At 43.4% G+C, this 21,173-nt stretch overlaps 1 protein-coding gene across 1 annotated transcript; it reads right to left on the reverse strand.

Moving 5' to 3' along the window:
• Positions 1 to 4,755: 4,755 nt before the first annotated feature.
• On the reverse strand, positions 4,756 to 16,507 carry LOC120059598 (RNA-binding motif, single-stranded-interacting protein 2-like). The gene is made up of 2 exons (XM_039008728.1): positions 16,413 to 16,507; positions 4,756 to 4,929 (listed from the first exon to the last, which is right to left on the reverse strand). The coding sequence occupies exons 1-2, from the start codon at positions 16,482 to 16,484 to the stop codon at positions 4,756 to 4,758; spliced, it is 246 nt and encodes an 81-aa protein (XP_038864656.1). The 5' UTR covers positions 16,485 to 16,507.
• Between the last annotated feature and the right edge of the window lie 4,666 nt (positions 16,508 to 21,173).

Below are 21,173 nucleotides of genomic sequence, written 5' to 3' on the forward strand. Positions count from 1 at the left end.
GGTCCAATGGCGGCGAGCTTTACACCACTCTAGCCGACGCTTGGCATTGCATGGTGATCTTAGGCTTGTGTGTGGCTGCTCAGCCATTGAAACCCATGTAGTGTATATATAGTAGACTTTGTAGCCATGTAGTGTATATATAGTAGACTTTGTAGCCATGTAGTGTATATATAGTAGACTTTGTAGCCATGTAGTGTATATATAGTAGACTTTGTAGCCATGTAGTGTATATATAGTAGACTTTGTAGCCATGTAGTGTATATATAGTAGACTTTGTAGCCATGTAGTGTATATATAGTAGACTTTGTAGCCATGTAGTGTATATATAGTAGACTTTGTAGCCATGTAGTGTATATATAGTAGACTTTGTAGCCATGTAGTGTATATATAGTAGACTTTGTAGCCATGTAGTGTATATATAGTAGACTTTGTAGCCATGTAGTGTATATATAGTAGACTTTGTAGCCATGTAGTGTATATATAGTAGACTTTGTAGCCATGTAGTGTATATATAGTAGACTTTGTAGCCATGTAGTGTATATATAGTAGACTTTGTAGCCATGTAGTGTATATAGTAGACTTTGTAGCCATGTAGTGTATATATAGTAGACTTTGTAGCCATGTAGTGTATATATAGTAGACTTTGTAGCCATGTAGTGTATATATAGTAGACTTTGTAGCCATGTAGTGTATATATAGTAGACTTTGTAGCCATGTAGTGTATATATAGTAGACTTTGTAGCCATGTAGTGTATATATAGTAGACTTTGTAGCCATGTAGTGTATATATAGTAGACTTTGTAGCCATGTAGTGTATATATAGTAGACTTTGTAGCCATGTAGTGTATATATAGTAGACTTTGTAGCCATGTAGTGTATATATAGTAGACTTTGTAGCCATGTAGTGTATATATAGTAGACTTTGTAGCCATGTAGTGTATATATAGTAGACTTTGTAGCCATGTAGTGTATATATAGTAGACTTTGTAGCCATGTAGTGTATATATAGTAGACTTTGTAGCCATGTAGTGTATATATAGTAGACTTTGTAGCCATGTAGTGTATATATAGTAGACTTTGTAGCCATGTAGTGTATATATAGTAGACTTTGTAGCCATGTCTTGTATATATAGTAGACTTTGTAGCCATGTAGTGTATATATAGTAGACTTTGTAGCCATGTAGTGTATATATAGTAGACTTTGTAGCCATGTAGTGTATATATAGTAGACTTTGTAGCCATGTAGTGTATATATAGTAGACTTTGTAGCCATGTAGTGTATATATAGTAGACTTTGTAGCCATGTAGTGTATATATAGTAGACTTTGTAGCCATGTCTTGTATATATAGTAGACTTTGTAGCCATGTAGTGTATATATAGTAGACTTTGTAGCCATGTAGTGTATATATAGTAGACTTTGTAGCCATGTCTTGTATATATAGTAGACTTTGTAGCCATGTAGTGTATATATAGTAGACTTTGTAGCCATGTCTTGTATATATAGTAGACTTTGTAGCCATGTAGTGTATATATAGTAGACTTTGTAGCCATGTAGTGTATATATAGTAGACTTTGTAGCCATGTAGTGTATATATAGTAGACTTTGTAGCCATGTCTTGTATATATAGTAGACTTTGTAGCCATGTCTTGTATATATAGTAGACTTTGTAGCCATGTAGTGTATATATAGTAGACTTTGTAGCCATGTCTTGTATATATAGTAGACTTTGTAGCCATGTAGTGTATATATAGTAGACTTTGTAGCCATGTCTTGTATATATAGTAGACTTTGTAGCCATGTCTTGTATATATAGTAGACTTTGTAGCCATGTCTTGTATATACAGTAGACTTTGTAGCCATGTAGTGTATATATAGTAGACTTTGTAGCCATGTAGTGTATATATAGTAGACTTTGTAGCCATGTAGTGTATATATAGTAGACTTTGTAGCCATGTCTTGTATATATAGTAGACTTTGTAGCCATGTCTTGTATATATAGTAGACTTTGTAGCCATGTCTTGTATATATAGTAGACTTTGTAGCCATGTCTTGTATATATAGTAGACTTTGTAGCCATGTAGTGTATATATAGTAGACTTTGTAGCCATGTCTTGTATATATAGTAGACTTTGTAGCCATGTCTTGTATATATAGTAGACTTTGCTTATCAACATGCATTCCTGTTTTATTGCCTTTTTTTAAAATAGCAGATTTTCATCTCAGTAATGGTACACAAAACTGTACGCCTTTTTTAAAATAGCAGATTTTCATCTCAGTAATGGTACACAAAACTGTACGCCTTTTTTAAAGCCCTCCTCTACTTAAAAACAAATTTCATGAGTGATTTGATCTACTCTGTAAAAACCACAGTAGAAACCTAACTACCCACATACCACCAGTCTGATACAGAAAACCTTAGCTCCCTATATTCCTCTGTCTGATTATCCCGCCTATATTCCTCTGTCTGATTATCCCGCCCTCTCTCCGTCCACCCCCCCTCTCTATCCCTCCTTCCTCTCTATCCCTCCCTCCTTCCCCCTCTTCATGCCATTGGTCTTGTTTGTCTTTCCTTTTCCCCTGGGCTCGGGGTTTCCTGTAGGGTTGGGCAGCCTCATGTGAGCCATATCTTCCAGACAGCTATAAAATAGCAGGCCTCACTCCCTTTCCTTCTCTCCTGCCCCAACTCTCTCTCTCTCTCTGAATTATTCCCTACCTCTCTCTACTTCCCACCCTTTATCACTCTCCTTTTGTCTCTCTCTCTCTTTCTCTCCCCACCCACACTCTCCCCACCATTCACTCACCCCCCCCCCCCCCTCTCTCTCTCTCTCTCTCTCTCACCTCCCCCTGCTCTCTCTCACCTCCCCTCTGTCACTCTCTCGCACCTCCCCCCTCTCTCTTACCCCTCTCTCTCTTGCTTCCCCCCTCCCTCTCTCTCACCTCCCCCCTCTCTCTCACCTCCCCCACTCTCACCTCCCCCCTCTCTCTCTCACCTCCCCTCTGTCTGTCTCTCGCTCTCTCCTTCCCACCCTTTCTCGCTCTTCTTCATTCTCTCTCACCTCCCCCACTCTCACCTCCCCCCTCTCTCTCACCTCCCCTCTGTCTGTCTCTCGCTCTCTCCTTCCCACCCTTTCTCGCTTTTCTTCATTCTCTCTCACCTCCCCCACTCTCACCTCCCCCCTCTCTCTCACCTCCCCTCTGTCTGATTCTCGCTCTTCTTCATTCTCTCCCGCCTCCCAATCTCATATATATATATATATATATATATAAAAATCTCACTTTCCATTCATTCTTCCCTCCTTCCCTCTCTTTCCCCTTCCTTCCATCGCTCTCCTCTCAATGTCTTTCTCTCTCTCTTTCCACCATTTTGTTTCTCACCAGGCTCCAGTTTTCAGAAGCTCATTCATCTTCACCCGACTGTCTCTTTCCTCTGTTTCACTGAATATCTAACAAACACAGACCAAGTGACTCTGGCATTCCGTTCTTGTTATCACTGTTGTGTGTATAATGCATATTGATATATCAAGGTAAAGCACATGTTTGTGACTGCAATCATGTGGGTTTTATTATTCAGAGATACCAACCACTCCAACCACTGGAAGCTTAGTGAGCCCATTCCCTGGTGATGGCAAGACCATCATACAGAGAGGAAGCACCAGGGAGAACAGCTAGCAGATGTCCAAAGATGAAGGAATCCAAAGATGTGTACGTCGCTATCTTGTCTATTTCATCACGGCGGCATACACATCATTGGATTACTTCATGGAGCACAACATGTATTTATTTTAATAACGGAGCATTTTCTAAATTCAAATGAACCTCCTGCAACTGAACACAGACATTTTAGAAAATACATGTTTGGCCGAATCGAGAATGAAGATTGTATCATCAAATTAATTAATTGTCTGGGCTACGCCAAACAGTACCTATCCTGTAACAGTTAATAGAACTGCAGCACATTAGCCCATTACAATCTGCTAACTACAGGGAGAGAGACAAAATATGCTTCGTAAGCTAGCTGTTGGAAAGTCTCCCCTCAATTCAAGCCATTCATAGATGCTAACTACCTTTAGCGCCTATTGACGACAGTTTCTTATGGCCGGGGGAGTTTTGATAAGAGCCTCGTCGCACTTTCTGAACTTTAAAACACATCACTTGCGGTTTTGGAAACATAATCTGAACAGTATCTTTCATATCAGCAATATATTATTTCCAAAAAACAAAACACCTGTGTGTAAACGGAAGACGGATGCACGCCACAAACATGTTGTCACTGAAAAATACTGTCGGCTGCAACTGTGTTAAAACCGGTTAAAACAGTCTACAGTAAGTGTATATTTTGCATTTGTGAAATTATTTTGATTTGAAATGAAACTAGAGGGGTTTATGTTTGTAGATCCGTGCCGTAATTGAGAATTGATTCATGTTTAGATGGAGTATTTGTCTGTTTTGGCTTCCAGAGACAATTGGCCTCTAAACAGAACATGTAAGGCCCTTGGACAATACGAAGTGGTGCCACTCTGAAAGGTTTGATGTTGCAACCCAAGCTCCTGTTGATCTTTCCACAGGCCACAGACTGGTGACATACTTGTACACCCACGTCTTGCTCTTTTCAGCTTAAGCATTATTTCAGGCCCCCATTAACACAATTTCCTCAATCACTATCCTCTTCTAGCTTAGTTCATTTATATCACACAGATCCATAGATTTATTGTGAGGTGTTGTGTGGTGGAAGAGTAGTTTGTTGATGAGCTACTCACGGCTGACACAGTTTGGCCAGGTCCTGATCTGTGGTTCCCGGGTGGAGGCCGCGGATGTAGAGGTTAGTTTTGCTCAGCTGCTCTCCACTGAGGCTGCCGCTACTGCTGCTGCTGGTGGTGTGGTTGGGGCTGGGTGGAGCCATCTGGTGGCTGGAGGACACATACGTCGGCTGGGGCAAGACAGAGACAGGATATGACACCAGCAACATGATATGATGACATTGGGTAGTAGCTGGCCAGCATGTTACGGGAGATTTGGTTCTGGGTGAGATTAGACATCTGGTGGTAATGTAACAGGGGGGGTTTGGTAAAACAAATTTGCGTGTAGAGTAGGCTAACCTTGCTTGAGTTTAGATTTTATGCCTATAGGCTTTAGCTCAGAAGGCTAAGATGTGCAGGAGACACAGATTTAAATGCCAAATTGTCACAGTGCAATCCTACAATCCTCTACAGTCCACCATCCTGAAAAGGCACAACCATCAGATAAAATCAGTGCTGTTATCAGTCAACTCTCCAGGGGCCTCATTTGTCAATATTGCATAGAAACTATTTAAAAATACCACTTATGAACGGAATTTAGAATGGTCGTACACATAGAAAGTGTAATTTATCAAACAATCCTGCGAGCGTCATACACATACCGGTAGGAGATAATCATTGATAAATACCAATTGTTCTCAGCCTCAGTTCTTGTGCACGACCATGGCTGTTTGCATTTCGAAACACCCCTAACTATCCATATACTGTATGGTCAAAATCATCTCTTTAAAACCTGTGGGGAATATGACTACCGGCTCTCACAGTCTACATCAGAATCAGATGTTCATCCATGTATCTCAAATGTCGAAGTTATTCTAAACGTTAAAATTGGCAGAGTTTAAGGTTAAGTTTAGGCATTAACTCAGAATTGTTAAGGTTAAGTTCAGGCTTCAACTCCAAATTCTTAAGGTTAGGCATTAACTCTAAATGGTTAAAATAAGTGTTAAGGTTTGGAATAGGCTTATAAGAAAAATATCAAAAACAACTTTCTATTGCAGGAATTGAACTTCCAACCTTTGGAATCAGGGGCAGATGCTTACGCCCATCCCCGTCCGCAAAACTGAAACCAACTTGAAGGTAACAGCGCTCACTATTGCTTCTAGTGGCCGGTTTCCACGTCATCTCCCGACATCCTTAGACATGGATGGACGTTGAATACTGACAGGTGACGTGGCTGGAATATACAATGCTGTGTCATGAAATACAATGGCGCTAAGAAAAAAAGTTTCAGAGACTGAAATAGACGTGCTAGTGTCAGAGATTGAGTACAACCAAAAGGTTTTATTTGGCTCACTCAGTTGTGGCTTGACCAGTAAAAATAAAAACATAGCTACAAAGAGATGACCATTAGGACAACTAAAGATGCTTTAGCAATGGCAAAATATAGTTAAAACGAGTAGGCAACACTCATCCATCCTCAACAGCTCCCTCCTGTAGGAGTATAGGCCAACATTGCTGTTCTGCAGAAGGTTTGAGTTGTGCATTCCACTTGGCCACCACATTCAGCAGTGTCTTCTGCACATCACATAACCTGCACATTAAGAGTAGAAGCCTTCTCTGTTCACATAGTTGAAATCATTTTGGAATGGTGATTTTATGGCAATGTGGGGGCCATTTGTATTTGGGAACCCATTGATGGCATCATGGTAATGAAACCCCTCTTGACTTCAACCTGTTGTTCAATGGTGTATGGAAATTGTATGTGCTACGGTTCGTTTTGCTGATTAAATGTTTTATTTTAACTAGGCAAGTCAGTTAAGGACATATTCTTATTTACAATGACGGCCAATTGTGCGCTGCCCTATGGGACTCCCAATCACGGCCGGATGTGATACAGCCTGGATTCGAACCAGGTACTGTAGTGATGCCTCTTGCACTGAGATGTGGTGCCTTAGAACGCTGCACCACTCTGGAGCTGATGATTGCATCCAAAACATTGGCTCATCGAGGGCTGTGAGATGCCGATGGACAAGCTCCCCCTGAAAAGTGCCAGTTGCCAAAAACCAGAGGGTGGATAGGACTTGGATGTGCACCGGAATGGCATGTGTTCACCTTTTTAAAGCAGGTCTTAAAGCTGCAATTGTTAACTTTTTGGGCGACCCGACAAAATCCAATAAGATTTGTTTTGGGAAACGATATCTGATGAGCCAATCTGTACTTTCTGCAAAAAAAAGTCCCACCTGTCTCTAAAAATGCGTTCTCTGCGAAATGCAGCATGTGCCAAATCTAACAACAGAGCAAGATCAGACATCTCATTCGATTTCTCATTATCTCAGACTTTTATAGTATTTCAACAATGGTTTCACTTTCACACGTACCTTTAATTTAACAAAATACTGTACATTATATGGATTATTATCGTAACAAATGAACTGATTTGGTCAGATTATATAGCATGTCAATATGTTGCATGAATTCACAATGGAAATACAATGAACTGAAACATTTTGATTTATTATTGCGCTCACAATTTCACACATTTTCAACATATACAGTATTTTCCCCATTCTACTCTTGCAGTTCCCTTATTTCACCACTTGACACTGTGTGTACGCATAGTCATGGCTGTGTGTAAATTTACCACACTCTCAAGCAAACGTTCATATGGATAAATCTCACACTTTGCGTGGAAATGATCCCACGCATGGTTTACACATAGATTTGTGTCTACACATGATTGATGAATGAGGCCCGAGGCTTCTCATGGCCCCACTGAGTGTAGCCTAATTTACACAAATCAATGAAGAAAACAATTAGCAAAAAGGCAACATTTCAATATGGTACCCTACAGATCTGGGGTCAGGGCTGACAAATCAATAGCAATTTGCTTAGGGTGGCAGGTAGCCTAGCAGTTAAGAGTGTTGGGCCACTAATCAAATGATCATTAGTTCGAATACCTGAGCTGACAAGGTGAAACATATGTCGATGTGCTCTTGAGTAAGGCACTTAACCCTAATTTGCTCCAGGGGTGCCGTTCTACTATGGCTGACCCTGTAAAACAACACATTCCACTGCACCTATCTGGTGTATGTGACAATAAAACAGTTTTTGTAATCTAACCACACTGCCTGCTAGATAGGCTTTCAGTATAGGAATACCCTGATCTGCTAATAGGGCAATATTAACATAAACATTACCATCTTGACCTATAATCACCAGACCATGGATACACTTCTAGACAGAGAACTCTTCACATTAATCACATTTCACATTAATCACATTTCAGTTGAGTCAGCACTTTACACGGCTGCTACAGCAACAAGTACATTTATATCAATACTGAGCTAACCGCGCTTTGGAGTGGAAATCAGTTACTGTTCAAACCAATGACAGGCCCCTGTGAATCCATGCTGTCAGTTTGGTGGAAAAGGAGATTGCGCATATTAGATACAGTAGAAGGTGAAAGCAAGCAGTGTGTCTCAAAATGGATGAAGCTCAGTTAGCCTAATGAGCTTCATTCCAGCCCTCTGTAGTCACCTCCCACTCTGTTAATAACCCCCTGCTCCACTCTGCTCCAGTACTGACCTTGTGGTGTCCAACTAGCTGGGACCATTGTTTCCTTTGCGCGTGATTGGTGACCTGCTCTAATGAAACGGTTCCTCCTCTTTCCCCTCCTCCTCTCTCTCTAACAACTTACATCCTTCCCCAAACCACAGTTGTTGTCACACCCTGATCTGTTTCACCTGTTCTTGTGATTGTCTCCACCCCCTCCAGGTGTCACTTGTTTTCCCCAGTGTATTTATCCCTGTGTTTCCTGTCTCTCTGCACCAGTGTATTTATCCCTGTGTTTCCTGTCTCTCTGTGCCAGTGTATTTATCCCTGTTTCCTGTTTCTCTGTGCCAGTTTGTCTTGTATGTCCATGTCAACCAGTGTGGTTTTCCCGTGTGCATGCCTTTTCTATTCTCGTTTTGCTAGGCTCTGTACCCGCCTGCCTGACCATTCTGCCTGCCTTGACCTCGAGCCTGCCTGCCACTCTGTACCTCCTGGACTCTGAACTGGTTTTGACCTTTTGCCTGTCCACGACCATTCTCTTTCCTACACCTTTTTGGATCAATAAACATCTAAGACTCCAACCATCTGCCTCCTGTGTCTGTATCTGGGTCTCGCCTTGTGCCCTCGCCTTGATAGTTCTACTCTTCCTCTCCCTTTCTGCTGCTCTCCCTTTCTGACTGTCTTTCTGCTGCTCTCCATTTCTGTCTTTCTATTGCTCTACCTTTCTGACTCAATCACATTTATGTATAAAGCCCTTTTTACATCAGCCGATGTCACAAAGTGCTGAACAGAAACCCAGCTTAAAACCCTAAACAGCAAGCAATGCAGATGTAGAAACACGGTGGCTAGGAAAAACTCCCTAGAAAGGCCAGAACCTAAGAAGAAACCTAGAGAGGAACCAGGCTCTGAGGGGGGGCCAGTCCTCTTCTGGCTGTGCCGGGTGGAGATTATAACAGAACATGTCTTCTACTGTCTTCTACTCCTCTACCTTTCTGACTGTCTTTCTACTCCTCTACCTTTGTCTGTCTTTCTACTCCTCTACCTTTCTGACTGTCTTTCTACTCCTCTACCTTTGTCTGTCTTTCTACTCCTCTACCTTTTTGACTGTCTTTCTACTCCTACCTTTCTGTCTTTATACTCCTCTACCTTTCTGACTGTCTTTCTACTCTTCTACCTTTCTGACTGTCTTTCTACTACTCTACCTTCCCGACTGTCTTTCTACTCCTCTACCTTTCTGACTGTCTTTCTACTCCTCTACCTTTCTGACTGTCTTTCTACTCCTCTACCTTTGTCTTTCTACTCCTCTACCTTTGTCTTTCTACTCCTCTACCTTTCTGATTGTCTTTCTACTCTACCTTTCTGACTGTCTTTCTACTCCTCTACTTTTGTCTTTCTACTCCTCTACCTTTCTGACTGTCTTTCTACTCTACCTTTCTGTCTTCGCTCAGTTTTGTATTCAACATGGCCTTCACAACATCCAGGAGCACCGAGCCTTGAACCCCTCCATGAATCAGAGGAGTTTTACCACCCCTTCATTTATCACTGTTGTTACTCTCACAGAGCCCCTTCTTTCATCATGCCCATTCTACACCTCTAATCTGCATCTCTTCAGCATCAATAGTAAGCAGTGCCTTGTTTGTTTTCCTACAATCACAACCTCTTCCTGTCTGGAGACCCTATCAGGAGGGATGCAGCTGCCTGGGTACTGGGTAGATAGGATCTGTACATGGCTGGTGAATGGATAGAGCTGGGACTGGGGATGGCTATAGAATCTGTATGATACTGGATGGAGGTGTATGGAGCCTGGTGGTGGACAGGAATTGTATGCTTAATAGTTATAGAATATGTATGCTGGAAGGAGCCTAGGCCTAGATGAGACCTGTCTGGATCTGTCTGTTGGTTGGATGATGGGGCTGGATAGATGGGCCTGGGCCTGCCTATAGGATTTGTGTGATGCTTGACAGAGGATGGAGCCTGGGCTTGGTGCTGATTAGAGCTGTGTGCTGCTGGATGAGGCCTGTCTGGATGGGTCTGGATGGGCGTGGGCCATTGAGGCCTGTCTGGATCTATGTGTTGCTGGAGGAAGCCTGTCTGCATGGATGGATGGGTCTGGATGGATGGGCGTGGGCCATTGAGGCCTGTCTGGATCTAGGTGTTGCTGGAGGAAGCCTGTCTGGATGGGTCTGGATGGGCGTGGGCCATTGAGGCCTGTCTGGATCTATGTGTTGCTGGAGGAAGCCTGTCTGCATGGATGGATGGGTCTGGATGGATGGGCGTGGGCCATTGAGGCCTGTCTGGATCTAGGTGTTGCTGGAGGAAGCCTGTCTGGATGGGTCTGGATGGGCGTGGGCCATTGAGGCCTGTCTGGATCTATGTGTTGCTGGAGGAAGCCTGTCTGCATGGATGGATGGGGCTGGATGGATGGGCGTGGGCCATTGAGGCCTGTCTAATTGGGGTTGTGAGCTGGTTAGCGGAAGGCGCTAATCCCTCTCATGTGCTCTCCGGTCAGAAGGTACTGACTCATTAAGGCTGCTCTGCTATGCTCTGTTCATTCTGAGAAAAGGAAAATGGCAGAGAACCAGAGAATCAGATGGGAGCCTTTTTTGCACTTTTTTTGCACTAGGCTCCCACCTGCCTGCTGCCTGCCTGCCTGCTGCCTGCCTGCCTGCTGCCTGCCTGCCTGCCTGCCTGCTGCCTGCCTGCCTGCCTGCTGCCTGCCTGCTGCCTGCCTGCCTGCTGCCTGCCTGCTGCCTGCCTGCTGCCTGCCTGCCTGCTGCCTGCCTGCTGCCTGCCTGCTGCCTGCCTGCCTGCTGCCTGCCTGCTGCCTGCCTGCCTGCCAGCTACAGGTGTTATCTTCTGACACACAGAACAGCAGGGCTCCCATGAAAAAGAGATGAAAACATTCCTGACCTGGCATGTGTCTGTGTCCACAATGTACAGTATGTAACTGTACGGCTGCACATGATGGAGTTTTGCTCACACAACTCACACATGAGGTGAATCTCAAAAGTAGTTTTCTCGATTCCTCGAATCCACTCTCCTTGCCTCCTTCTCAAAGCTTCACAGGGAAGCAAGGAAAGCCTTTGAGAAGAAAATCCAAGGAGTGAAACAATCCTAGTGTCATTTATACTCAGTTCTCAATAAAACACACTTTCTAAATCTGTCAACATTGCACATTTGGCACAAACACATCAAACATTGCACATCACTCAATTTCTGCAAAAAGTATTCAATTGTTTTATCTTAGACTTCTATCTGAAAAAGCAAAGGGCTACCTGCTTGGCACAAGTGATTTTCAGAGGCACTGTACAGAATATAATGTTTATGAAAATACACAAGCTCTCTCTATTTGCTGCCTGGTACTGTATTCTGTTACAGTGTGCAGAAAAGGTTTTGGGAAAAACAAAAGATGGTGGAAAAATAGCGATGGCAGTCTTCTGATACGTCGACTGCAACCTGCAACCTCACCAACAATTTAGAGACAACTGGTGAGTCTTCATTCTTCTCTCCCTCTCTGAGTCAATCCAGTTCTACATTCAAAAGTGCAAAAAGCCTAAACCAGCAAACTGTTGTTTTAGATGTGCAAAAAAGACATTGAAGAAAGACATTGAAAGACACCGAAGAAAGAGGAACACACAGGATTTGAGAAAAGGGGTTAACTTCAGTCTGTACAGAGAAAGGAAATATTTGCTGGCTCCCTTGTCCATGGGAACAGAACCACTGACAGCCAAAGAAGTCAAGGTATGTAAAACAGAGTGTGAAAAAAAGAAGAAAATGGGAGAGGAGGAGAAGAGAGAAGGGGAAGGGATTGGTGTGTAATCAAAAGCAGGAGAAAGAAAGAGAAAAAATCTGTAAATTCTTCTCTTTGCTAGACCCTTTTTTCTCGTAGTAAAAAGACACAGAGCAGAGTTTACCACTTGACGTTGGTTTTACAAGTTTTCCCTCAGTAACTTTTGAGCTCTCACAATGAGACTAAACGTTTTCCTGGCAAAAAAAGGCTTGAGTTTGCAAATGCAGAGTAACAGACACCCCTTCTATCCTGAAATCAGCACATTGTTTGAAACCAGAAGTGGCATCCCAAATGGCACCCTACTTCCTATGTAGTGCACTGCTTTTGACCAAGGCCCATAGCACTCTGGTCAAAAGTAATGCACTATAGGGAATAGGGTGCCATTTGGGACGCAAACAGAATTCCATGAATTCCAGGTCATTAATCTGAGCAATCTGAATTCCTGCCAACCACGAGGCAGGGAAAGGAATAACACAGCCCGGGAGGGGGGAGCTAGTGTTATGTTTCAAGAAAGTTAAACACTACCTAGGCCTGTTTCAGCAATGTTCAGAAACAAGACACATGTGAAAGCATAAGGATGAAAACTAGGATCACAAAAAAGTGAATTCTAATTTTGAATTGTACAATTACCTGTGGAAAAATATACGCTTTATAGTTTCTTCATTTAAATTCCCTTAATATCTAACCGTCTAACACCATAGTCAACTTCAGCATTATATTCTGTTCTTTGGATGTTCCATAGCAAATCATCAGAGTACATCTTTAAAGTGGCAATCAGCAGATGAAACAATAACAAAGTGTCTTCCCCACCACTGTTTCTGTAAAAAGATGGCCGATGAGGCTGGAGAAATGTAACCACCCTCAAATTCATAGACAGGGAGAGCTATGGATGCAAGGACTGACCATCCATGATATCAAAATGATAGTTTAAACCATGTTTTGAGGCTATACAGTGTTTGTTTATATTTACTTTGTTTACAAACATTGGAGTAAAACAAGCTTACATTTTGTGTTCCGATGGGGTATGACAGTTGAATTAAGCGCATGAGGCATTTATAGTTCAAGAATCAATGGGGACATATAATTAATTTATAAGTCAAGAATTGGATGTAGCACCTGCAGATTGCACTTTTAAATGGTTCATTTTAAAACAAAATACATCTTATCAACTACCAATCAATATCATTAACATTACAAACTGCTTCAGCTGTTGCAAATATCTTACATAATAATCAATCAGCATATTCAATTTAACTATTTACAGTAGGCTACAGTATTTACAGTAGGCTACAGTATTTACAGTAGGCTACAGTATTTTCAGCTGTGCACTAGCATTTTACATTCAGACAACTCTAATTAGGATGCAACATTAGATAATTATTGGTTAATAATGCCAATAGTAGACCTATATACACTACCGGTCAAAAGTTTTAGAACACATACTCATTCAAGGGTTTTTCTTTCTTTGTATTATTTTCTACATTGTAGAAAAGTAGTGAAGACATCAAAGCTATGAAATAACACATATGGAATCATGTAGTAACCAAACAAGGGTAAACAAATCAAAATATATTTTATATTTGAAATTCTTCAAATAGCCACCCTTTGCCTTGATGACAGCTTTGCACACTCTTGGTATTCTCTCAACCAGCTTCATGAGGTAGTCACCTGGAATAAATTTCAATTAACAGGTGTGCCTTGTTAAAGGTTCATTTGTGGAATTTCTTTCCTTCTGAATGCATTTGAGCCAATCAGTTGTGTTGTGACAAGGTAGGGTTAGTATTCAGAAGATAGCCCTATTTGGTAAAAGACCAAGTCCATATTATGGCAAGAACAGCTCAAATAAGCAAAGAGAAACGACAGTCCATCATTACTTTAAGACATGAAGGTCAGTCAATACGGAAAATGTCAAGAACTTTGAAAGTTTCTTCAAGTGCAGTTGCAAAAACCATCAAGAGCCATGATGAAACTGGCTCTCATGAGGACCGCCACAGGAATGGAAGACCCAGAGTTACCTCTGCTCCCAAGGATAAGTTCATTAGAGTTACCAGCCTCAGAAATAGAAAGCCTCAGAAATAAGCCCAAATAAATGCTTCAAGAGTTCAAGTAACAGACACATCTCAACATCAACTGTTCAGAGGAGACTGTGTGAATCAGGCCTTCATGGTCAAATTGCTGCAAAGAAACGACTACTGAAGGACACCAATAAGAAGAAGAGACTTGCTTGGGCCAAGAAACACGAGCAATGGACATTAGACCGGTGGAAATTTGTCCTTTGGTCTGGAGTCCAAACTGGAGATTTTTGGTTCCAACCGCTGTGTCTTTGTGAGACGCGGTGTGGGTGAACGGATGATCTCTGCATGTGTATTTCCCACCGTAAAACATGGAGGAGGAGGTGTTATGGTGTGGGGGTGCTTTGCTGGTGACACTGTCTGTGATTTATTTAGAATTCAAGGCACACTTAACCAGCATGGCTACCACAGCATTCTGCAGCGATACGCCATCCCATCTGGTTTGGGCTTAGTGGGACTATCATTTGTTTTTCAACGGGACAATGAACCAACACACCTCCAGGCTGTGTAAGGGCTATTTTACCAAGAAGGAGAGTGATGAGTCAGATGACCATGCCTCCACAATCCGCCGACCTCAACCAAATTGAGATGGTTTGGGATGAGTCGGACCGCAGAATGAAGGAAAAGCAGCCAACAAGTGCTCAGCATTATGTGGGAACTCCTTCAAGACTGTTGGAAAAGCATTCCAGATGAAGCTGGTTGAGAGAATGTCAAGAGTGTGCAAAGCTGTCATCAAGGCAAAGGGTGGCTATTTGAATTATCTCAAATCTAAAATATATTTTGATTTGTTTAAAACTTTTTTGGTTACTACATGATTCCATATGTGTTATTTCATAGTTTTGATGTCTTCACTATTATTCTACAATGCAGAACATAGTACAAATAAAGAAAAACCCTTGAATGAGTAGGTGTTCTAAAACTTTTGACCAGTAGTGTATATTGAACAAAAATATAAACACATGTAAAGTGTTGGTTTCATGTTTCATTAACTGAAATAAAAGACCCCAGAAATGTTCCATACACACAAAAAGCTTATTTCTCTCAAATTTTGTGCACAAATTTGTTTACTTCCCTGTTAGTGAGCATTTTTCCTTTGCCAATATAATCCATCCACCTGACAGGTGTGGCATATCAAGAAACTGATTAAACAGCATGAACATTACACAGTTGCACCTTGTGCTGGAGACAATAAAAGGCCACTCTAAAATGTGCAGTTTTGTCACACAGCACAATGCCACAGATGTCTCAAGTTTTGAGGGAGCGTGCAATTGGCATGCTGATTGCAGGAATTTCCACCAGAGCTGTTGCCAGAGAATAGTATGTTAATTTCTCTACCATAAGCCACCTCCAATGTAGTTTAAGAGAATTTGGCATTACATACAACCGGCCTCACAACCGCAGACCCCTTGTAAACATGCCAGCCCAAGACCTCCACATCCGGCTTTTTCACCTGTGGGATCATCTGAGACCAGCCACCAGGACAGCTGATGAAACTGCACCCCTACCCAGTCATGTGAAATCCATAGATTATGGCCTAATGAATGTATTTCAATTGGCTGATTTCCTTATATGAACTGTAACTCAGTAAAATCATTGAAATTGTTGAATGTTGCGTTTATATTTTTGTTTGGTATATATTCAGCATTTCTATATCTGTAAGAGTAACTGTTTTATATTAGGAAAACAAAGCCAACGTTCCCAGCCATTTCAAGGGGTGGGGCAAATCTTTACGCGTAAAGAAAGCTATTATATTTGGTTAACTTACGTTGCGATCTATTTAAAGAGAGACCTTATTCTCATCAATATGTAAAACTGATTTGACACATCCAACAATTGGTCGTTGTGTTTACAATTAGCCATTGGTTTAAACCCGAGAATGAGCGCAAAATGATCTCTAGGATATTCGCAGCGCAAATTTAATCCATGCATTGACTTTCTCTGTGCCTATGGATAAAGAGAGGAAGAACACTAACGTTCGGGTCGCCCCCGACGCATAGCCTATAATTCATTCATTATACCGGTATTATATTCTATTATCTATTCCCAATCTTATTTGGAGGATAGAAAACAGTTCAAAACAATGTTAAATCTACAAAATAGCCTACAGTTGATTTCTATATGGTCCACTTTCAAGGACACTGCAGTTTATAGCCGAGCAACCTAACTGCCAAAGCCGATCCAGGAATGATAGCGGCATATACTATACACTACCATTAGCATAACATTCAGATGGAGTAAATAGAATACAGTATCGCTTTACCTTTTTACTAAGTCTGCTGGTATAGCCGTTGTATGGGTTGAATCCTGTCCTTGGCGGCACAGAGAGCAGCATTTTTACAGCACTATGTCCGGAGCAGAGAGCACAGCCAAGCAGGCAGTCCTCAGCTGACGTCAGCCAAGGAAATTCAGATTGGAAACTGACTGGGGTTGTGATTTGAGTGGCGCTCTCCCAGCTCTCAGCCATTGGTGTAGCGGCAGCCTATACTGTATATGTGCGTTGAAGAGCGCGCTTTTCTGTGTTCCTTTTTCCATGTATGGCTATTTAGTAAACCTGGATACCACCAGACAGATAACATGTAGGCTTTAGACATAATGACTTTTTAATGTTCCTATTAAGTGTAAATGTCTGTACATACATTTAACTTTCATTGGTATTGTATAAAGGCTTTTATAGTCCTCAAAAAGATTATACATTATAAATACATATCATTAATCATATCTAACATTTGGACTAAAAGTCTAATAGGCCTATAGGTTAGTAATATTGACCATGGCCCAATTTATATTTTACCAAAGGTGCATGGCATTACACCATCACCATCACTATAAAGTATGGCAGTGGGTCATGAATGATCTCTAAACCTTATGTCATGTTCAGGACACTGATGTCTTCTAATTATGTAATGACATTGTTTTTATAATCAACTGCAAGTCGCTTGGCAACACAGTCAGTCCCTCAACCCTCTCTCTGCCTTGGCTCCTTGTGTATCTACCCTGATTAGCCCTCAAGGGTGCACAACATGTGTATGCAAGTGTTCACTCTCATCTACATAGTAGTATGAATGTGCATAGAAGAGAATAACATAGAAAAACGTGATTATTTCCACAGAGAACTTCGGTTGCAGCATTCGGATTAGATAATAAACACATAACAGCACAATGAATTCATTCACATGACAGATTCAACTGCAAATGTTCTTTCAGATACTGAAATACACCGCCACAAATGACAGTTCAAAACCCCTTTAAAGGCCAGTTTAGGCCAGTTTGGACTAGGCAGAACACAGAAATAGGCTCCCATTTATCTCATTGACATATTAGGAAAAGTTGGATTTCACCCAGATTTAATCATAGTGTCTAGTCAGAGTAGAAGCAGAGCGGAATGTATAACTATTGTGTTCCGTCTGTTACGAGCCAGGACAGTGTGACTAAAGTGACTTATACCAAATCAAGGGAATGTTATTACCGGATGGGCGCAGGAGCATTGCAGTTTGATCTGAGTTATAGTTTGGACTTGAATTAACACAGAAACATTGAGCATATTTTAGAGGATATTGTTTTATTTTCATGGGGGGACATGTAGGCAATAACAATTGTAAGCAGGCTATAATGTATGTACCTACATTGTTCTTACCACAGACAATATAACAATGTTCTATATCTATGGTTGTTACATTGTAACTACCAGCAACCATGTAAATACACAGGTTTTTGACACCTGTTGAGCTAAAGAGGGGCCAGAACTGTAGGTTTGGACACTTGTTGTAAAGTGGGACAAAAGTGGACCAGCAGTGTCAATGTTCAGTCCTGGCCAGACAGGGTGTGTTTCCTTCTTCCCAAGAACAATTTGTAGAGTGACTCAGTCAGTTTGTGTCAGAGCCAGCACACAGCCCACACTGGGTATGGTTCCAAAAGGCACCCTATTCTCTATTTAGTGCACTACTTTTGACCAGAGCCTACAGGGTCTACAAAGCTCTGGGTACCATTTGGGACGCAGCCTGTGACTTCAGCAGAAGTGTCCTCATCACCAGTAACGGGAAAGTATTCAAGAAAGGGGCCTAGCTACAGTGACTGAGGTCAGGATGGAGGGTAAAGGTTAGGACACAAATTCCAGACGCAGACTTATTCATAAAAAATGTTTTTCAGTCTTTGGGCAAAACTCTGTTGTGTTGTGCAATGATGTACTTTTTACATTCACCCCTCGATATACAATTTTGTCTTTACCCCAAATACATTCCATTCAGCCTTGTACCAAAGTAATGTCATTACATGTACCAACAAGTTTTGTGTATTTTACAGGTAATCTATGAATTCTGTGAAAGCGAACAGAGTGCGATGTCGAGGAGGGGTTGAGAGAGGTAGGGAAAGGGGGGCGAGTGTAGCAGGGAGGAAGTGAGGGGGTGAGTGTAGGGAGGGAAAAAAGGATGAGTGTAGTGAAAAGGAGGTGGAGGGATACCAGTGTAGTGAAAAGGAGGTGGAGGGATACCAGTGTAGTGAAAAAGAGGTGGAGGGATACCAGTGTAGTGAAAGGAGGTGGAGGGATACCAGTGTAGTGAAAAGGAGGTGGAGGGATACCAGTGTAGTGAAAGGAGGTGGAGGGATACCAGTGTAGTGAAAAGGAGGTGGAGGGATACCAGTGTAGTGAAAAGGAGATGGAGGGATACCAGTGTAGTGAAAAGGAGGTAGAGGGATATCAGTGTAGCAGGAGAGGAGGTGGAGGGATACCAGTGTATTGAAATGGAGGTGGAGGGATACCAGTGTAGGGGAAGAGGAGCTGGAGGGATACCAGTGTAGGATGAGAGGAGGTGGAGGGATAACAGTATAGTAAAAAGGAAGTGGAGGGATACCAGTGTAGAGGGATAGGAGGTGGATGGATACTAGTGTAGTGAAAAGGAGGTGGAGGGATACCAGTGTAGAGGGAGAGGAGGTGGAGGGGTACCAGTGTAGGGGGAGAGGAGGTGGAGGGATGCCAGTGTAGGGGGAGTGGAGGTGGAGGGATACCTGTGTAGGGGGAGAGAAGGTGATGTATTACAAAGGGGATGTATTACAGACAGAAATACTCCTCAGGTTCATCAGCTGTCCGGGTGGCTGGTCTCAGATGATCCTGCAGGTGAAGAAGCCAGATGTGGAGGTCCTGGTGTTACGACTTCCGCCGAAGTTGGTCCGTCTCCTTGTTCGGGCGGCGTTCGGCGGTCGACGTCACCGGCCTTCTAGCCATCGCCGATCCACTTTTCATTTTCCATTTGTTTTGTCTTTGTCTTACACACCAGGTTTCAATTCCCCAATTACTTGTTCATTATTTAACCCTCTGTTCCCCCATGTTTGTTTGTGAGTAATTGTTTATTGTATTGCGGTCTGTATTTGTGGCCTTGCATTTATACGACGTGTATTGTTATATTATTGAGTAAAATTGCTTTCATTACTCAAATCTGCTGTCCTGCGCCTGACTCATCTCACCAGCTACACACAGACGCATTACAGAATTACTCCCCTGAAATGGAGTCAGCAGGAGCAGACGGCTCCCCTTTCTCGGTCGAAGAGCGCGTCCAGCAGCACGCGACCTTGTTACAACGTCTGGGCACCGCCATGGATCGCGTGCTGCAGACGATGGATAGATGGGAGAGAGAAGGAGGTTTTCCAACGCCTCCAGCAGCCCCACTACAGCAGGCTCCACGGTCCACCCCTCCTTCGCCCGGTCCCAGCGGGATTCGGCTCGCACTCCCGAGGGAGTATGATGGGACGGCTGCTGGATGCCAGGGGTTCCTACTCCAGCTGGAGTTCTACCTGGCGACTGTCCACCCGGCTCCTTCGGGACGTGAGAGCGTGTCCGCCCTCGTCTCCTGCCTCTCAGGCAAAGCCCTGGAGTAGGCCAACGCCGTATGGAGTGAGCGAGATGCGGCGTTGGACCATTACGCAGAGTTCACCCGCCGCTCTCGGGCAGTTTTCGACCACCCGCCTGAGGGTCGAGTGGCAGGTGAACGTCTGTTCCACCTGAGGCAGGGGAGGAGGAGTGCGCAGGATTTCGCTTTGGACTTCCGGGACCCTGGCCACCAGTGCGGGATGGAACGATAGGGCCCTGATCGATCACTACCAGTGCAGTCTGCGCGAGGACGTCCGTCGGGAGTTGGCCTGCCAACACACCACGCTCACGTTGGACCAGCTGGTGGACCTGTCCATCTGGCTGGACAACCTGCGGGCCCCCGGATCGGGGCCCGTGAGTTCCATCCCCCAGTGATGCGCTTAGGGCGACCGGAGGAGTGGTCATTCCCTGCACCATCTGTGGCCGCAGAGGGCACACAGCTGGTTGGTGCTGGGGGGGATTCCTCAGGGAGTTGAGGCAGCAAGCAGGGCACTATCGTGTCACCCCAGGTGAGTCGGCACCAGGCTCACCCAGAGCCCCCTGTTGCTCACATGTTTATTACATTTCCTGAGTTTTCCCCGCAATTTTATTGACCATTCATTTGCCCATAGTTTAGGGATCCCCCTTGTTCCTGTGGATATGCCCTTCCCTGTGCACGCCCTAGATAGTCGACCATTAGGGTCAGGGCTGATTAGGGAGGCCACCACTCCACTAGACATGATTACGCAGGACGGTCACAAGGAGAGAATCAGTCTCTTCCTTATTGATTCTCCTGCGTTTCCCGTGGTGCTGGGCCTACCCTGGTTGGCCTGTCATAGTCCCACTATTTTGTGGCAACAGAGGGCTCTCAAGGGGCGGTCACGAGAGTGCTCAGGGAGGTGTGTAGGGGTTTCCATCGGTGCGACTACGGTGGAAAGTCCAGACCAGGTCTCCACCGTGCGCATCCCCTCAGAATGTGCCGATTTGGCTCTCGCCTTCTGTAAGAAGAGGGCGACTAAATTACCACCCCATTGACGGGGGGATTGTGCGATAAATCTCCTGGTAGACGCAGCACTTCCCAGGAGTCACGTGTATCCTCTGTCACAGGAGGAGACGGCGGCTATGGAAACATATGTCTCCGAATCCCTGGGGCAGGGATACATTCGGCCCTCCACTTCACCT

The sequence above is a fragment of the Salvelinus namaycush genome, chromosome 14, assembly GCF_016432855.1.
Source record: "Salvelinus namaycush isolate Seneca chromosome 14, SaNama_1.0, whole genome shotgun sequence".
Taxonomy (NCBI): domain Eukaryota; kingdom Metazoa; phylum Chordata; class Actinopteri; order Salmoniformes; family Salmonidae; genus Salvelinus; species Salvelinus namaycush.

Bases quoted from the DNA above. Each gene is read 5' to 3' on its own strand.
- LOC120059598 (XM_039008728.1), bottom strand. From the start codon at position 16,484: ATGCTGCTCTCTGTGCCGCCAAGGACAGGATTCAACCCATACAACGGC. The intron at 4,930-16,412 runs GTAAAGCGATAC...GTCTTGCCCCAG, and splicing joins CCAGCAGACTTAGTAAAAAG to CCGACGTATGTGTCCTCCAG.